Below are 19,274 nucleotides of genomic sequence, written 5' to 3'. Positions count from 1 at the left end.
GAATGAAGTGAAACTGCTTCCAGTGCAGGAACTGGAAGCTGCTAGAACTCTCCTGAGTACAATGGATGTTTCCCACTTCCACAGCCCTCCTGCCGGCTCCCAGCTCCATGGTACTTTTTGCTTTAAATGTACGACAACAGTGATTTTTGCCACATCTAGGAGGCAAAGCACCCCAGTTTTTTTTCTGCTTCCCCTCATCCCACTTGCCTAAATCACAGCTGCATTGGGTATCAGCATATACTCGGGGTCACAGGGCAAGGGACCAAAAAAGCATCCCTGACAGTCATTTGCAGCTGGGGTGCGCATGGCTGGGGTGGGGAAGCAGAGATGCTGAAGAGTAAACAGAGATCGCTTAGTCAGCAACTGTCCCGCCCCAGAGGTGAATGTAAATAGCCTGGTACAGAAGGGGAGGCGCGGTCAGCCAGCACTGGGCCTTCTACAGAGGCCACCGCTGAGGGCTTTCAAAGGCACCGGTGCGCGTCTGTACTCTCTGTCTGTCGGAAGTAGTGAGGCGCTGTCCCTGTGGTACAGCTGTGCAGTCTTAGCCCTGGAAAAACACACTTGCTGACTCGGGGCAGAATTAATATCAATTGAATTTATTACAAGTTACTAAGCTCCAAGGCACATTACAGTGTTCTGTTAACTACAGAAATGTATAAAGGACAAACAGAGCAGATTCTCCATGTCTAGCATTTCGCTCTACTGTTCAAAAAGCATCCGTGCATCAATAAAGCAAAAACAAAACAACACGTGAAGATCCAACACATTCAGGTCAGTAGAAACCAAAAAACATTTTCCCTCACCAACTTGCAACAAAAAACACCCACCCACCCCCAACACCCCCCTTACCATTTTGCAAAGGAAACAGAAACAAACAAACAAACAAACAAAAAAAAAACCAGAACAAAACTGAACAAAATAAAGTGAAGACTCCAACACTTGGGGCTGTTCAGAAAGAAGCTCTCACCATTTTATAGCATCATTTTTTTTTAGGCAGCAACACTGGCCTTGGCAAAAAAAAAAAAAAAAAGTCACTTTCTTTTGTGTTTTTTTTTTTCCTTTCAGTGAGTGCATAACATTTACAAAAATACACACCAGCAGCAGTCGTTGCTAAGGGCTATTACTTCTGTACCTAGGCAAACACTCTGCCACCAATAAATGCTAACGAATATGATGCAAATGACCCAACCAATTATTATACTTAACACAAACCAGCTTATCCTTCAAATGAAGAAGTTAACATACCTTTGTTTCAAAATATAGAAACATACGACGAAAATAATGTCTATACATAAGACTAACTTTTTGCAGTTTGTTATATTCACAATTCTACATCTTGGGCGCGAAGGGGTGAGGGGGGCGGTCAAGGGGTTGGGGAAGGGGCCCTCTGGACAGGAGGAGCTGGTCTGGGGCAAAAGGGGTGGTTATCTTCTGGTTCAAGGGTCTCTCTCCTTTTTCACTTTAACATCCCCAGCTAAGATCGTCGCGATTTCGCCCTGCATGAAGGCCCAAGGTACATTCGACCCAACTAGGGGGCATTTCTCTCCGCTGGGGCAGTACACCTCGCCGGTAGCCCCCTGGGCCTTGATACTCTCTCTAGAGCAAGGGAAGCAGAATTTGTGGCTGGGAACGGAGGGGCACTGGACGAAATGCGTGTCCTCCAAACGTTCGTGGCAAATGGTACAGCAGAGGGGCCCGCTGTTGGCCATAGGGGAATCCGGAATGTTTTGGGGATGCACTTGGTCCATGCCCGGGTGGGTGCTAGGCGGCGGGGGCGCCACCTGTAAATTCAGGTCCCCGTTCCGCGACGTCAGACGGCGCTGCCCGGGTACGGAGGCCGGTGACACCGGGCTGCTGCTGTTGCGCCGCGCGGAGGCCGTGGTGGAGTGCACCGAACTGCCGTCCTTGGGCGAGTGCGCCGTGCCCAGAGTGTCTGCCACCGACATGAGGGCGGCCATGGGCGACGGACCGTTCTGAGGGGCTGACTCGGGCGGGGTGGTCCGGTTGGAATGGGGTCCCAGGGGTGGGGGCGGCGGGGGCGGCCCCCCTGCCGCGTGCCCTGGCGCCGCGAAGCCCCCGGCCGACATGGTGAGCTTGAGGGCCTCGCTCTGATTCGCCATCCACTGCTGCCTCTGCTGCTCCTCGCCCAGCTTCAGCGCGCCCTCGGCGGAGTCCGGGGGCTCGGGGGACGCCTTCCTCTTGCGCAGGCTGGCGGCTGCGCCCCGGCCCGAGGGGGTGGCGGGCGGCAGGGCCCCGGTCCCCGGGGGTGCGCTGGGGGCGCGGCTTAGACTCACCAGGGCCGTGGGCAGCATGGGGCAGCTGGCGTCCAGGTAGGGCTGGGGCAGCATGTCGGCGCCGGGCACGCCCTCCTTAAAGAAGCGCACGGCCTCGGGAAGCAGGTCTCCAAGGAGGCGCCAGTCCCCGGAGCCGTGCTTCTTCTCATACTCCAAGTACTTGAAGCCAGAGGAGAGACCCCGGCCAAAGTCCTTCATACAGTCCTGGTACATCTGCTTGGCCACCCCGGAGGCGCTGGAGTACACGTTGCCCGAGCCCGTGGGGTACTCAATGAACAGCTTCAACTCGTAGTCCATACCGGGCTTGGAGACGGCGTCGAAGGCGAAGACGCGGCCCAGCAGCGAGTGGTCCTTCTTGAAGCGCACCTCGTAGGGCGTGCAGCCGGCCAGCGTGAGCAGCGTGTCGCGGACCATCTTGGGCTTGTTGGCCCACTCCTCCGCGCGGTTGCGCAGGCTCTCGCTCAGCTCCGCCAGAGCCTCGGCGTTCCGCTGCTTCTCCTTCAGCTCGCGTTCCTGGTCGGTGCTCGACACCGAGCCGGGCCTCTTGCCGCCAGCACCCACGCCCACCTCGGCCACCGACGACGAGGTCGAGGACGCCGCAGAGGACGAGGCGGCCGAAACGCCGGGGGCACCCCCGAGGCAAGCGGGGCCCCCGGGGGCTCCTGGGGGCGCAGGCGTCGGGGGCCCACGGCTGCCCAGGGCGTGAGGCGGCGGCGGAGGCAGCACCGGAGCGCTGGCCGGGCCGTTAAGCAGGGTCTGCGGCAGCAGGTTGGGGGGTACGGTGAGCTGGGGGCCTCCGCCACCCCCTGGGTTAGGCAGTCCTGCCACTAACCCGCCGTGCGTCCCGCGCCGAGACGCCACCGATGCAGCCGCCGAAGAAGAGTTGGGGCTCTGGCGGTTCAGCTCCGGGGGTCCCTCCTCCGGGTTGGGCTTGGGGAAGCCGTTGGGGCCCCCCAGGCCGTTGGGCAGCCGCGCGGCGTGGCTGCTGCTCCCCAGGCTCACGGGCGGTGGCGGGTACTCGAAGCGGCTGCGTTGTTCCACTGCGGCCGCGGCGGCCGCGCTCAGGCCATAGCGCTCCAGGCCGGACGGGGCCGCCAGCACCGCAGGCTTGCTGGAACCATCGACGTGGTTGAGCTGCTGCTGCTGCTGTTGTTGCTGCTGTTGTTGCGCGGCGGCCGCAGCCGCTGCAGCTGCTGCCGCCGCCTCCTTAGCCGACAGAGCCACCGTCTTGACCCCAACGGGCGGCGGCGGCCCGGGGGAGCGGCCGTCCTGGAAGCAGCCGTGCGCCCGTTTCAGCTGGCGCGCTGTCTCAATTACAAACTCGATGCGATCGGCGCCCTCGTAGTTGACGCAACCGCGGCATACGGGTTCCGAGAAGTCCCAGATCATGGCCCAGGGCATGCGGGGCAGATCGCACAGGTAGCAAGACTGTCTCCGAGACGAGGACACCTGCGCCGCCGACATGATGCCGGCCCTGGGGAAGGGAGGCCCCCTCCCCCGGCCGAGCTGTCTCCGCGGTGCCTGCTCCTCCCGGAGGGCCGGCCGGCTAGGGCAGGAGTCCGGCTGCGGGGGGAGGAAGCGGGGGGGGGGGGGGGGGGGGCGAGAAAGTTCTGCCCCAGGGGCTGGAGCGAGCGCGAATGTCCACCGCCGGCGAAGTGCCTGGCCGCCGGGGACTCCACCGCCCGGGCGGCAGACGAGTGCAGCCCGGCTCCTCGCCCCCACCTCCTCCTACTGCGGCTGTCTCGTCGCGAGGTGAGCTCCGGCGCCTTCTTCCTGGTGTCGCGGACCCAGACTGGAAGCTCCGGGCCCGGGGCGGGGGAGGGGGCGAGGGTGGCCGGGTGCTGGCGGCCGTTGGCTCTTGGCCCCCTCCCCGGAGTATAAGCTGGTGCGTGGAAGCTCGCAAGGGGTTGTCTCTTCCTCTCCCCTGGTTGGCGGGGTGGGGGGGAACCCCCTACGACCTGCGTCCTCTCCCCTCCAGGCTCCCCGGGACGAAGGCTAGAGGGTGTGCAGTGCCACCCGGCGCTCGGGTCCAATCTTGCTGAAGTCGCGGCTTCCCCGGAGGGCCGGGGGAGGAGCTGGCAGCCGCGAGGCGCTTCTCCCCCTCCGCAGAGGTCGGCCGGCCGTTCCGCTGGCGGCGGCTGGGCGTGCACGGCCGCGAGTGCAGCCGCCGCGGTCACTGCTTCCAGGACGCACGAGAGCCGAGGAGAAAAGGCGTGCACGCCAGCAGGCTCCCGCCGCCGACCCCAGCCCCTCCACCCACCCACCCGCCCGCCCGCCCCGGGCCTGGCCGGCGGCGCCGGGGGGCCCCCCGCAGCTGGCGGCGCTCACGTTGGCTGCAGGGCGCTCGCGCGGCGCCTCGGCCCGGGTCGCATCCCTTTCCCCGCTAGCGCTCGCCCGGAATGTGGGGTTGTGATTGTTAAAACTCTACGTTCCGGAGGCGCGGCGCGGCGCTCCCGCTCGCGCTGCGGCTCGCGCTGTCCCGGGCTTGGCCGCGCGGGATGCCGCCCGGGCGGAGCGCTGACGTCACCACCACGCTCTGCACCACTTCTCCCCCCACCCCGCGCCGCCCCTCCCCTTTACACTTCCTCCGTGGAGCCCACTTGTTGCTCGGAAAAGCGCATGCGCGGCAGGCCGCCCAGATTCCTCCCAGTTGGCCCCTCCTCCGTGCCGCCGCCCTCCCCTCCCCCCCGGCCTTGCGTGTGTGTGTGTATGTGTGTGTGTACAACAGCTGAGGCCCGGCGAGCTGATACTGGAAGTCCAGGGCTGGGGCGGGGAGGGGGGTATTGGAAATTAAAACAGACGATGACCTTTCCTTTCCCCGCCCGGCTTTCCCAAGTTTAAAACGCTTTTCAAAACCACGAGCGTCGCTTCCGATCCCGCTCCCCACCCCATCCCCGCCGCCACCCACCCCACCCCCCGGACAGTGAATTTAAATGTGTCTTGTCTCAAGGTTTTTTTCGCTGTGAATTTCATAATATAAAATTTGCATATTTCATCTGCAATCAAACCTCTTTCCCCCCATCCACGCCCCCCCCCGTGTGAATGTTACACTCATTACTACCCCTGATGCCAAAGCACCTGCAAAACTAGCTGTTCTCCAATTTTCCAGAAACTGCCTTTTCGCTTTTGTTTTTGTGCCCTGGTATAGGAACCTGAGCTTCAGCGACGGAGCTAAAATGAATTCAGGGTGAGATACCCCTCCCCCCAAGCCGCACTCTTTAAAAATTTTGGCTAAATGTCTAAAGAAGCTACGAGCACCCACGGAGGCCTTTAAGGAAAACAGTCTACTGGCTGCGCACAGCTGCAGTTGGGGGCAGGGAGGGGGAGGTGCTGGAGAGACCAAACAGGTGAGTGGTTTTCCCCGGTTTGATAAAAAGAAGGTGGGGACAGCCATTTAATAATATCGATAGAGCTTTGTAAAACACCGCCGCCGTTTTCAAAATTCTTTCCTCTGTGCTGTGATTTCATTCCATAGGGCCCCAGAAGGCTGAGCAAGGTCATGATTTCTTTTCGGTTACAAGATCACGTCTCATCATTAGTGTTTATTGCGAAACAGATATGATGGTCAAAGGGGCATTTCCACTGATTCTTTCAAGTAACGGGTCTACTTAAAATTTTTTTTTTCTCTCTATGAAGACTAAGGTAATCCTGGGCAAGGCTGGAGAAGGGTGGCCATGTAATGGAATTTAAGATTTTGGAGTCTGACACACTTCGAATTTTCTCTTACTGGCTGTGTGACCTTGAGCTATTACTTAGCCTAACATAACCTCTGTTTTCCATCTGTAAAATGGGATCCGAGCTCCCAACTTAATTAGGAATGTTTGAGCTGTTATTTTACTTCTTGTTATAACTCATTTTGACTTGCTGTGGGTCAGACACTGTTAGGTGGTTTACTTATCATTAAACCTTCAATATTATCTACAAGGTAGATTCTACTACTAACTGTGTTTTTACAAGCTCAGAAAACAAGGAGGTTAAATAACTTGTCCAAGGTCACACATCCATGAGAGACAGAACTGGGATCTGAATACTGTAAATCTGTTTTGAATGCTGCTTTTGACAAGTTTATGTTCTCAGTGGTTATTTTGGAGTGCTTATAATTTCCATCAGCGTGGAACACCCCCAGTTTGTTACATACAATTCTCATGTAATGTGCTATGCAAATACATCTTCCTAACTGCCCGGCACCATCCCCTTCCAAGTAGATTGTGCCATTTACTTCTTCCATAGAAGCTGTGGACCTGACACTGCCAGAGACTGTAGCATGAATACGCCACACAGTGTGTGGAACAGTGTCAGGTATACAGGAAGCCGTAAGTGTTGGTTATTATTAGTATTGATGGTACTATTGCTGATTAAGGTATAGAAATACTTTGTAAATTACATAGAACATAAGGATCCCTACTTTTATCACTACTAGTACTACTAATTGTAAAAAAAAGTTCAGTTGAAGCAACAAGAAGTATTTTGATTTTGACACTTGACCTTCAGAACCTGTTTTCCCCCATTCAGCCCTCCCCAGCACCCTGATATCCCACTCATTCTGGGGTCCTAGGGTGCAAAAGAAGGTGAATTTTTAAGAATAGGGAGAAAGGGGAAAGGAAGAGCCCCAGGGAGCCCCTCTTTCATCTCAAAAGCAGTCAGATTTCTGTTTCTGCAAAACAGTGAGCTCACTGTGCACTCCCCAACAATAATAAACTTTCGCAGGCCGCTGGCTCCCGGCAGTGATTCCTCTGTAAAGAGCTGCTGGAAGCATTGCCTCACCCTCCCAGACTTCAACCCTCCCCACACCACAGCTACCCTGGAGTGAGTCAAAACACAGGGCTAGGAAATAGAGTGACATTCCCACCAGCCTGGGGCTCCAGGCTGCTTAGCTTTAGCTTGGCTAGTTAATCTATGCCTTTATACTTATTCAGCCTGTCCCATTATTAAACCAAAAAATACTGAAGAAAGCAACTTAGCCCCAACCCTCTAGCCAGGCTGCTAGAGAAAGCAAGTCTGATTCTGTGTCATAGTGCTATGTTTGGTATGCACACACATATGTCTCCATCTCCTTGTCTGCCTTTGCTGTTACTAAAGAAGATACACACACACACATACATGCCGGGTATCCTCAGATACACCAAGTTAGAAATAAACATGCATTTAAACAAACTTCCATTACAGTCTTGTAATCCTTTAATTTAAAAGGCATAGCTCTCTTGATACCTTTCCCCTCAAAGAATCATCATTACTGAAGGTGATAAATTTCATCTTAACCACTTGAGATGGCCCTGTTTGGGGATGTGTCAGGGATTGTGAGAGGCAAGAGTATCAGTATTTTGGAGAGAAATTTCCCTTGGAGAATTGCATGTGACAATATTGCCTCCACAATGGGAAGTAATTGAGCAAGGTGGGGGAAGGGGGGCTTCTACCTAAGACACTAGGTGGAGAGACCCACAGCTGGGACAGAATGGTTGGGGGGTGGGGAGTGTCTAGGAGACTGGCCAAGTCAGGGGTCAATCTGGCGCAAGGGGAAACTCCTGCAATTTCCCAAAGTTCCAACGGTGGCTGGTCCCCCCACACCACCCGCAGCTTGGCATCTGAGCTGGCATCCTCGGAGGACCCAGCTTTAAAACTGGAGCAAAAGGTCAGCTCTCCACTTGGCCTTTCCGGAGGCGACACCTCCTCTAGAGGTGAGAAGGTTGCAGCTGGATCCATGCACCTCGAAGCTCCCTGCAGTCTCCCTCCTGTCCGTGCCCCCGCTGGTTTGTGGCAGAGACAGCGGAGAGGGGGGGACCCTGTCCTGGCATCCTGCAGCCAGCTGGCTCGGCCGAGGAGGCCCGGGCTGAACCTCGCGTCACCCCACTGCAAAGTGCGGGCCAAGCTCTCAGGCAAGAGAAAGGCCTTTTTTGGTAACACTCAAGCCAGCAGTCAGCAGGACCCATTTCTTCGGCCCGCTAGAGCCGCCTCGAAGTAGATGAAAACAAACGTGTGGGCTGGGTGCCCCCCGTCCCCAGGCCAGGAACCCCTACCCTCAACCCCGGGGGCTGGAAGAGAGGGAATCGAGTCAGCACGGTGATTTACACATGTACTCCCAGGCCGGTTCCGTGACGGAAGTATTTGCCTTTTCCTAAAGGATTAATCCTAGTATTTAAAAAAAAAAGTTAATTTAGGCCAGGGCATAGGGTTACGCAAGAGCCACTAGATCGTGAAATCCCAGGAACAACGTGATTCGCTAAGAGCCCCGGGGGGAGGGGAGGCTGCACCGCCCGCCGGGACCTGCCCAGCCCCAGGCGCGCGGGCAGCCGGGCGCTCCGTGCAAAACTGGGTGGAAGGGAGAGGAGTACGTAGTGCTTGGTGCTGGCACGGCGGCCGCAACGAGCGATCAGATCTCTTGACTGCTTTCTTCCTGAAGGGGCGGGGAGCAGGGAAGAGAAGAAAGGCGCGGGGCGGGGGAGTCGCGTCTGGTTCCTGCCTCCTCCCCGCTTCCTCTCCTGGCCAGCGTGCCAGGGCACGGGGGGGGGGGGGGGGGGGGGGGGGAGCCCAACGCTGGCTTCAGCAAAAGCGCGTGTTTTTTCAGGTCCCCCAAATCAAGGAACCCTGGAACGAGCCTCTCAGGGACCAGCTCTAGAGGTTGGGGAGGAGGAAAGCGCCAGACAAGGGTGCTATTCACCCATCCGTTTGGGTTAAAACAAACACCCACACCCCAAGGAGTGGGGTAAATCGGGAAGGGGGGCTTGGAGGGCGAAAGTGGGCGGAGAGGCGGGCGGCGGGCGGTCAGGACCACAGGTGCTCAGACCCTCCCGCCCCACCCCGCGTGCGCCCGGGGCCTGAGCAGGGAGCCAGCGTGCCCGCGGGTTCCCACCGGCTCACACCAGAGACCGGGGGTTTCCACCACCGGGCTTCGGAGACCCGTCGTCGCCGGCGCTTTCCTGCCCCGGGGCTGCCAGAAGGCGGGGCGTCAGAGCGGGAAGCCCTCGCGGCGGCTTCACTGTCCTCGGTCAAGTCTGGTACAGAAGGGCAGCCATCAGCGCTGTCCTAGGTTGGGGTGCATGGGTTAGGTACATCGCCGAGTATTTGGACTCATCTTGCTTAGCTAGGCCGTTCAACCTGCAACTCGGGAGAGAGAAAGAGGAGACGCTTAGCATTTAGTATATACTTAACATTATGATGTTCCACTTGGACTTGGCTGACCCTAAATAGCTCTGTGACCTTGACCAGATCACCTGACCCTGTATTTCTTAGTCCGTAAAAGGGGTATAATTGGTCTCACTGGCCTGTGTGAAAGATAAATATTATAATGTACTTAATAAAATGGAAGCGATTATGAACAATAGAATGACCAGCAGTTGTTGAGAGCTCTGAAAGGCCTTCCCAGACATTATCTCACCAATCACCACACCAGCCTTGTGACTTAGGTGTTACTTTCAACACTCCTGTGTAGGTCAGGAAAGCACATCCAGAGCTAGTCCAGAATTATTGAAAACCAGGTTCTCTGGCTCTAAATCCAGTGTTCCTTCTTCTGATCCAGTGGTGCCAGCCTTTTTTGGAGGGTGGGGGTCGGGGTACCCTACCTGTCTGTAAGAAACTGCAAGAAAGTTAAAATGTCTCTCCTGCAGAAATTTCCAGTTGAAGAATGCCACTACCGTGCCAGTAGATGGGAGATTATGCACAAATTAGCACTAGTTCTGGGGGAGTTAAAATCAGTCACCATTCATCTTTGAGCAAAATTGTGTAGCCATGATTCCCAGGCATCCCCTGAGACCTTCCTGGGTATTCTATACCCTGCCTCTAGGTAGAGGTGATGGAGGAAAATCTGAAGCTGTAGCACATGCTGAAGTATTTAGGAACTTACTGAGTTCCCCTTATTGAGGATAGCTATTGATAGATTTTAAATGTCTACACCTGAGAAGGACCCCCAGGCTGCATGATGAAAGAGAAGGAAGTGGAGAAGATCCACTTATGGTGGAAGTAGCCTCTTTCCAAACCCGGATGTCAAGTAACAACTTTGCTTTCACCAGATTCAGGTAATACGGACTCTGTGCAGCCACCCAATAGGTACTGTCCTGTACTTGGTCTGGGGGGCCACTTGATGACTATGGCAGGCTACTCCTCAAAGCACTTCTAGCATAGGAGAGGCCTGTACCTTGATAATCAAGCCTGGCATAGGTACCACAGGAGCTGGAAATCAAGGGAATAAGATAGCCCTCAACCCTGACGCATCTAGAGGACCGCCATCTGGATAACCTCAACTTCTCTCTGTGGCCAGACCCAGAGGATTCAAGCCTGGTGTGTCTGGATGAGTGTGAAGCTATTCTCATCACTTATATTTTGTTTCAAAGCTGAAACTTGGGTGCCAGAGGGCCTAGTGGGTTTCCATCTCCTAGCTCCTAAACGTGTGCCCTTCCATTGCCATTCATTAGGTTACTCAACTATTTAGAGAATACTTTCTCAGCCCTAGGGATCTAATGATGAATGAAAACAGACTGACTCTAGTCCAGAATCTAGAAGCTTCCATTTACTCCTAGGTGTCCTAGTTTTCCTGAAGAAAAAGCCCCAAAGTCATCAGAGACAGTGCTTGTACAACACACTCCCACCAGCCACATGACTGACATACAGCAATCTGTTTATTTTCTAGAGGCCCAGTTTCCTCATCTGCCAAATGTCGATATTACCTATTTTCCAAACTTTGGGGGCTTACAGTGAGTATCTCTATTTTAATACCTAGGGGTGTAGAAAGTCAAGCCATTGTCAGGAATCTCCTTTCCAGCACTAAATCTTTCTAGGTAAAATAGAAGAATTGAGGCCTGATCCATACTCTTCAGTCACCCCCCTGGCCAGCTCAGCATCTCTGTTTTTCTGGGCTGATGGACAAACAGTGACTGCCCCTGGACCTAAAAAATAGGAGGAGACAATAGCCAGGGTAGGCTGTCTCCTCATCTCTCCTAGACCAACAAGGATTTCCCATCCCCAGTTCCTGATGGTGCCGAAGCTCGCGGCAGTTGGGATTTATTGGGGGCTTTTACTTTTTTGTTTTGGTCAATTTGAAATGAAAAGAGGCAATGACCTCTTCTTTAAAAAACAAAACTAAGCAGGAAGTGTGCTGGGCCTGAGTGGCAGGGACTAAGGGTGTAATTACAGGTTTTTTGTTCACCATTTTCATGTAATTAAATCCAAAGGAAAACGAGCCTAGCCGAGGCGGCTTGGATGCAGGGTAGACGTGGGGTGGGGTGTGTGTGTGTGTTGGAGAGGAGAGGCAGGAGGTGAGGGTTTGCTTTTCAGGTTGAGAAGACGCGGGTTTCTCGCGTTTGTTAATAATTTTACACTACACTCCTTTCCCAAAAGGTAGACGATTATTCATCATTTATTCGGTGCCACTGCACTCTCCTTGGTGACATTTCCCAGCCGCGCGCAGCCTTCTCGGCACTGATTTCCTTTCAGCCCAAGACTCTTCCCCTCCCCACGTTTTCATATCGCCGCTCGCTGCCTGGTTGCCCACACAATGAACCCGCTGCAAAACCCACAGGCAGTGTTCTTGCCTATGGAGTTTCCATACCAGCGGCCTCCGACGCCGCGAAATAGCCCCTCTCTTTGCTGTGAACATCTTCTGGCTCTCCCAGTTTCGCTTTACAATACTTCCTACCGCCGCCGCCCCCTCTCCCCACCCCGAGCCTTCCCGGTGGCTGCCTCGGTTTCCCCGCTGGGCGGCTCCCAGCGTTAGAAGCCCGCGGTCGGCCGCGCCTTAGCATCCGACCTGGGGTCTGAATCCTCAGGCATGCGGGCTCCCATCCCCTCCCTTTCCGGAGCGCTCTCTATCCCCTCCCCGAGCCCTCGGTGTCCCTCCGACGTTTCCTGGACGCCGTGAACTGGCAGCAAGAATGGGCCCAGTGTCTGCGCACATTCTGAAAGCCAGGAAACCTGACCCACCCCAAAACCACGCGCTCCAAAGGAAGGGCAATTGCATTTGCCGGGAGGGCGGGACTACAAAGCCCCCTCCCCTCCCCTCCTCCCCCTGCCCCCAACCCCACAACAAGGCCCGCAGATCACCACCCCCACTCCCTCCCTTACGCCACCTTCACCTACTCTTCCCAAGAACAGACTGTTTATCAGAACGGGCAGCCAAGAAATCTACTCCTGTTTCTGGCCTTTGCCAGAGATTAATCACACTTGGGAAAGGCACAAAACTTGACTGTGTTGGGGCGGGGCGGGGCGGGGCGGGGGTTGCGAATGGGGAGAGTAGTTAAAAGGAAAAGACCAGTAATTCTGACATTTGACAAGCTAACCAAATTGGTGCTACCTTTCCCCTCCTTTATTTTAACAAGTCGGCGCAGAGGACTGAATTATATTCCGTATATTCCATTCCACTGCCTCTACCCCTCATATGCCCTCTCCTTCTCTAAGTCTTCATGTTTGATGCTTTAATAGTACTGACTAGCTTTTAATTCTGATTAACATTCTCAGGTGTGTGTGTGTGTGTGTGTGTGTGTGTGTGTGTGTGTGTGTGTGTGTTGGGGGCTGGAAAGACACATTCACAAACCTGACCGCCTGACAAATCCCCCCTTTTCATCCTTGCCTTTGAAATGACATCAACATAGACTGGGGAGGGGTGGGAATGAAGAGAGGAGGCATGGAAAAAAGAGGAGGGGGAAGCAATTTATGTGCTTTTCTAAGGCAGCTAGTAAAATTCCTAGGGAGAACAAACGCCAAAATTGACTGTCTTGGTGTATTTTAGACCGGATGGTCAGGGTGACTCATGTCAGGGCTTTGCACTGGACCTGCAGCCTGGAAGCCCGGGACACACACACAAAACATCCCTGTGGCTGGGAGGTACCCTTCTGAAGGAGGCAGGAGACAGATATTTGCTTTTGCCAGGATCCTCTCCATCAGGATTTTCCCCCCCCTCAAATTCATTGCAAGATGGATTTAAAAGAAAAAGTCTGATTAAGAAAAATCAGGGACAGAAAATGCCCCATTAAACATGGCCCCCAAAGGAAAGGTGCAAAACCATTTGATTCAAGATATAGATATCTCCTCCCTGGATTTTTTTTCCCTTTGCTTTACAACTCTGAAGACATCAGGTTAGCAAAAGGTAATAAATAGTCCTTGCACAGCAGGGTCTGGACTAGTGAAAACAGTTTACTGAAATTAATGGGCCTCGCTTGAACCAAAACCTCCACTTTGGAATTAATGCCAGACATAGTTTTCCTGAACTCTATCCAACCGCCTAAGCAGCAGACAATTTTCGTTCTATTTGTGCTGGAAAATAAAGCCCAAGCCCTTGATCTCAGTGTAGATTATGATTAAAAAAAAAAAAGATTCAGCACAGTGAATGCTTTGCCAATTTGCGGCTTCTGCTAGTAGAAGCCCTTGTGCTCTGGGCTGTACCTGACAGTCAGAACTTATCGGGTAAACTTTCCATTGAAAATCATCTCCCAGCTTCCTTCCCATCGATGGTCTCAGAGCTCTCACCGCGGACACCCGAGATTGAGATTCGAGGAAAGCTCCGGAAAAGACTCGGCTCTCAGTAACAACCCTCTTCCCCAAGGCTCTTGGAAAGGCTGGATCTGAACAACGCTGCCTGCATGACCTCAATTCCCCAACCTAAATGAAAGCTGAGAAGCACCCAACCGAAACCCGCACCCCCCACCCCAACCACCCTACGGGGGGGGGGGGGGGGGGGGGGGGAGGGGTGCGGTCCCGTACTCAGGGTGTCTACAAGTCTACTCAGGGTGTCTACAGTCCTGAAGCTGCTTTTATTTTTATTAATGTATTTTTCAGGCCGAAAAAAGGCACATGCACGCACGCACACCGCACACAGGTTCACACCCAGTGGGTTCTGGCAGGTACAGAGGAGACCCGGTGCTCCAGACTGTAAAGTGTCTTGATCCCAGCCTGGCCTCCCTCCCCCAGTGATTAATAAAAGACCGGCCATGGGGAGCCGGCGTTCTGGTTTTCATTGTACAGGCTGCACTGGGTGACACAGGACATGTGGAAAATTTTTGAGAGCGCTGCTGCGGTGAATGGCGTGGAGGGGGGGAGGGAGCGTGGGGAGGGGGAGGGGAACGAGTTACTTTTTAGCTTCCGCTAAGCACTTGGCAGCGCGCCAGGCCCGAAGGATTCTGGGAAGCGAGAGCCTCCCCGGTATAAACTGCCAGCTCTAAGCAGCCCTGACAGCTCTGCTCCTTCCCAAACCTGGCAGCCGTTCAAAGTGCTCTTTCATTCGGGATGCTGGAAGCCTGCCATGTGCAATGCAGATTTCGCTGTGCCTGTGCGCAGAAGGAACTGATAAATGCCGTTGCGGTTGCCATGGGGACGGGAGGCTATCAGAATGGCCTTGTGATCCGCAGCCTCCTCGCGGCGCGGCAGGCTCTCGCTCCGCGCTCCCGCCCCGCCTCCCGCGAGTCGGTGAGATGGTGAAATCAATGTTCTGGAAAAAAAGGTTAACCCTCCCCGCTCTGGTGCCGAGCTTCGTGAGCCTCTGAGCACTTCCCTGGCCTTCAGTGCCACCGGCAGCCCCAAGGGCCTCCTTAACCCTGGGCAGGTCACCATACCCTCCAAACCCCCCACCTCCCACCCAAACAATCGCCACCCCTCTCCTGCTTCCTTCTGCTCCCTGGCGGGGCGGGGTGGGGAGGCTCACAAAGCTGTGTTTTTAATAGAGCTTTTCAGCAAGTCCAAGTCTTTTGAGTCATCACAACCCGGATGTAAACACACCAGTCCTGCCTTCTGCACAGTTGCGTGTATTATTTTATCTTTTTAATAATATTTGGCTGGCAACTTAAACCGGCAAAGATGCCAGATATTTTAGCCAGCCACTTACATCATGGAGCATCCATCTTGGGGAGAGTTGGGTGCCCGTTCCTTTCCTTGTTCTCCCTACTTACCCAGAGACTTCAGGAAATCTTGGGTCCTTCTCTAGGCATCCTATTGCAGCAGAGGCAACCCAGTCCCTTAGAACTCTTGGGCTTTAGAATGAGCATGACATCACCCTAGGCAACAAAAACAGAGGGTATGTCACTGTCAGAGACAAGACGTTGGGTGATCGCAGGTGGAACAGGTCTTTCATTTATGCTGAGAGTAAGGGTGCGCCTGTCTGGTTGGCTGCTTCCCCCCACCCCCATTTTGCACAAGCTTCTATTTGAAACACCGTCTGATTCAATGTACAGAAACAAAATAGCACACTCAGATTTGGTACAAGTTCAGGTCTGTAATGCCAACTCTCCGGGTGGCCTGTTTAATGGGGGGAAAAAATGAAATACTCCATTCCAGCCAAGGCCTGTGGAGGCCAAGGAGGTTTAGTGATTTATTTACATTGAGCAGTATTCCTTCTCAACCCAACTCGCTATTTCCTGAAGGTTTCCTGAACCTAAACCTTCGTTAACATCCCAGGAAGAGAACATATTTTTCCTGTGGCTTTCAATATTTTCTGCTAAATATATTTCAGCATACTGTTTATCTAGGGTTTCAGCTTTCAGACCTTTATGTACTTTTGACACCTTGAGGCTGTTCCACTGAAAAATGGTGTATGTTTATTAAAGAGGACTTTCTGTGCTGGGCGTTAAGGCAGTGGGAATTTCTGTTGGGTCTGTCTGTATAATGAGGGCTTCAGCATAAGAACCAAGTCAGAGGCCTGTTTGGTTTGTGAAGCCCCTTTGACAAAGCAGGCTCTACAGAGCTCACACAAACCCTTGAATACCACAGAAGGTTGAACCAAATGAGGTAGTTCTTCATAAATGCATGGCTGACATGGAGGCTGGATGGGAGAAAGATGGAAAATGCCCGGGTTCCTGGGGCTTCGCTGCAGTGTCTTTTAACCTGCCTGTCTCTAGTTGTCTGCTTGAGATTGTCATGGCAATTCTGGCCTAGGCTTTCTGTCTCGCTGGAATTTCCTTACTTCGAGGAGCCCCTTCCAAATAAATAAATTAATCAATAAGAGCCATCTGCTTCACCTTGCCAGCAGGCGCGAGGCTGGAAGGGATAGTGTTGAATGCAATTTTTAGGAGCATTTGGCTTTTGAGACGTTTCGAGGTGGGTTCTGGCTTGGAATTAAATAGGAATTGGAGGCAGAAATCAGGTGATTCAGAAAGTCCCTCTTTCTCTCCCACCCCCATCCCATACCACCCACCCACTCAATACTCACCCCCACCTTCCCCAGAAAATCCAGGCAGCTGAATTTTTGGCTCTCACAGCTGCTAAGCTTTGGCAAGCCAAAAGCATACTTCGCGGTGGTGATTTCTTTCCCAGGTTGACCGACATGTTTCTGCACTGAACGCAAGGGATGTTTCCTGACTGTGGGTATGAATCAGAGGCTGTATTTTTCATCCAGGGCTTCTGGTGACAGTTTTAAGCTGGAAAGAACAAAGCAGACCATGATGAGCCCCTATCATCAGGGTCCATAGATAAAGAATCTATCCAAAGTGCTGGCTACGTGGAACTCAGATGTATGATTTCATGCTTTACCCGTGCCCAGAGCAGCCTGTGCCCCCAGAAGGTGGTGCCCATGCTCACATTGCAGACACTATCTCCTCCCCCTACTTCCCCCCATCTCTCTCTGTCCTTGTGGTGTCTGCTTCTTTGTTGCCTACAAAAGTTCTTCCTTTTTTCAACCTTCCTCTCCCAAATGGGAAGATCCGAAAAAGCCATTTTGGGGCCCTCAGTGTCTTCCTAAATGGAGGCACACCCTGAGATCCCAAACAGCTTAGACCCTACCCAAGCTCTGCCTGTTAGAGTAGGATAATGACCGAGGGGAGTTGGTGGTGTGGCCCTTCTGTTGCAGGACCCAAGGAGTGGGCTTCCCAGAAGTCCATGGATTAGGAAGGTCTGCTTCAGGGGCTGCCAGGGAACAACTCCCTTTTGTTTTGCTGTCTAGCATGTGACCAGAATGCTGCCAGCTAATTTTAACCCCACCAAAGTACTGCTGGAAAAACAACAATAACAACAACAACAACCAAAAAAAGAGAAAAACACCAAACTGTCTTGCATCTGGCAAGAGAAATGCTGTGGGCTGGATAAAAGCTTTTTCAGCTTGTGTTCCTTCCTGTTTCAGTTTCCAAACTTGCATTATCGGTAACCTGAAATATGATGAGTTTCACCAAATTCCTGGATATTGCACAAGAGGACAATGAGTCTATTTCGGGTGCTGTGAATGTGTCTGGCACGGACCCTGGAAGTCATTGTTTTCAGGAGGGAGCAGATTTGGGGTTTCCTGGTGCTTTCCTTCTAGGGTCTCAGAGCCCCCAAAGGTACTGGGGGTGGGAGTGCTCTCCATGGCAACCATCCAGACTGCATCTAAAAGGACACGCATGGAAAGTGAGGGGGTTGTGGGGTGGGGGTGGGGTGCTGGCCAAGGCACTGGTGACCTTGGGATGTTAAGTGGTGGATGGTAAGGCAGTGTCTGAAGTGGGACAGCAGAACCAGGAAGAAGTAGGTAGAAGGAAGCTTTCACAATAGCTGGGGGCGGGGTGGGGGGGGCCTCCCTGGGACACAGGGCCCCAGCTCTCCTACTAAATTTCCATATCCGTTTTCAGCACCAGGAATTCATGGAGGACTTAATGGAGGTCCTCACCTTGGATACTGAGTTCTCAGAGCATTTCCATGGCAGTTAATTTGTTGCTGTCTGGCTGGGCTACCATGGATGCTAGGGAAAAGGGGTGGAATCTCAAGAGCCAGGAAATGAAGAGGCCAGGATAAAACAGTGTGGAGCTCAGCAGCTGCTGCCAGCTGTTCTCCAGCCAGATAGTGAGGTGGGCTATCCTCTACCTGAGGGGCTGCGGTGCAGTCACGGAAGATAATACGATGGCGAAGAGACCGAAGGGAGAGACCCCAGTTAAGGCTGAGCACTCCCAGAAACCAGGATGGCTTGGTGGCATTTGTCCTGACAGCTGCTGAGGGCTTCAGCTGCCAGAAAAGCCATTTGCTCAGGCTTGCCCTGTCTGGCCAACTTCGATGCACTTAAAGGACCCTGGTTGGTCTCTGAGGTCCCCCTCTCTGCACCTGAACCCTCCCATCTTTGGAAGACAAGGCAAGTTCCTAGGAGACATTCGCCCCACCGTCTGTCTCAAAGCTGCTGCTCTAACCTTCCCACAGTAGTCAACATCAGCTGGCAAATCCCTAAATTAAGGTTCTGTTTACTCTGTTGTTCCAAAGGCTTGTTTTGAGCAAGAGGCTGTGCTTTAATTAAAAAGATGAGTGCTCATGAGTAAGTGAAAATATTTTTTGACTGCCTCACAAATCTGTTTGACTTTCCTTTTCTTGCATTTCACAGCAGGGGTGGGGGGGGAGGGGAAGGGGGCAGGCAGCACGTTTATCCGTAAGACCACTAAAAACCTTTCCTGTTAGCTGACAGCTGGCTCTTCGCCTAGGGAACCCAAAGTCCAGAATCTGTTCCTCGGGGTGTCTCTGTTTGTAGATCCCCGCCCACGTTCAGGTGTCATGAGGACACATTTCTCATCTACCTTTCTGGCCAGAGGATTCTTAAATGTTTCCTCACGACGCCACAGCTGGAATGCAGCTGCTGCAGGGTGGAGCAAACATAAACTCCTGTGGGTCACCCGGGTGAGGGAGGGCAAGGAATTTTGGAAGGTTAGAAAAGTCCTTCTCTCTGAAGCCAGAGCTCAAGAATGAGTAGGGCCCCTGGTGTGAAAGCTTTCCAGATGGGGGAAGGGATGGTAAGTTTTTGCCCTCTGGGTAGATTCCAAAAAAATCGCTCTGGGGAGGCCAGCGATTTTGGAATTGCCTTTAAAGCAAACAGCACAAATGTTTAAATTGACCTGGAAAACCCTTCCTTTTTTCTTTCCCTACAGTCCAAGTCTGTTCCCTTGAACATTAATCAACTGGAACGTTTGCCCAAACTTCTCTCCTCCCCCACCTCTTTATTATTATTATTATTATTATTATTATCTTTGGTTCGGAAAACTTTTGGAAGCTTTCCCAGGCTGGAGCTATAGAATGCTTCCAGGAAAACGCATAACGAGTGTCTGTGTTTTGAGTTTCTCTGGA

The 19,274-nt window shown here is 53.3% G+C and overlaps 1 protein-coding gene and 2 long non-coding RNA genes across 3 annotated transcripts; 1 reads left to right on the top strand and 2 right to left on the bottom strand.

The window, feature by feature from the left end:
• Positions 1 to 580: 580 nt before the first annotated feature.
• Positions 581 to 3,773, bottom strand: IRF2BPL (interferon regulatory factor 2 binding protein like). Its single transcript, XM_006052872.4, has one exon. It carries the CDS (start codon positions 3,756 to 3,758, stop codon positions 1,437 to 1,439), a length of 2,322 nt encoding a protein of 773 aa, XP_006052934.1. The 5' UTR covers positions 3,759 to 3,773; the 3' UTR covers positions 581 to 1,436.
• Positions 3,774 to 8,335: 4,562 nt separating this feature from the next.
• On the bottom strand, positions 8,336 to 16,800 carry LOC102393150. Its single transcript, XR_327069.4, has 3 exons — positions 16,417 to 16,800; positions 15,161 to 15,265; positions 8,336 to 9,386 (listed from the first exon to the last, which is right to left on the bottom strand). It is a non-coding gene; the product is annotated as an uncharacterized LOC102393150 (long non-coding RNA).
• LOC123327966 lies at positions 9,383 to 14,843 on the top strand. The gene is made up of 2 exons (XR_006542610.2): positions 9,383 to 10,978; positions 13,713 to 14,843. It is a non-coding gene; the product is annotated as an uncharacterized LOC123327966 (long non-coding RNA).
• Positions 16,801 to 19,274: the final 2,474 nt, after the last annotated feature.

The sequence above is a fragment of the Bubalus bubalis genome, chromosome 11, assembly GCF_019923935.1.
Source record: "Bubalus bubalis isolate 160015118507 breed Murrah chromosome 11, NDDB_SH_1, whole genome shotgun sequence".
Lineage (NCBI taxonomy): Eukaryota > Metazoa > Chordata > Mammalia > Artiodactyla > Bovidae > Bubalus > Bubalus bubalis.
This window is presented reverse-complemented; position numbering and strand designations above follow the sequence as displayed.

Excerpts from the sequence above, each read along its gene's own strand:
- IRF2BPL (XM_006052872.4), bottom strand. The coding sequence starts at position 3,758 with ATGTCGGCGGCGCAGGTGTCCTCGTCTCGGAGACAGTCTTGCTACCTG.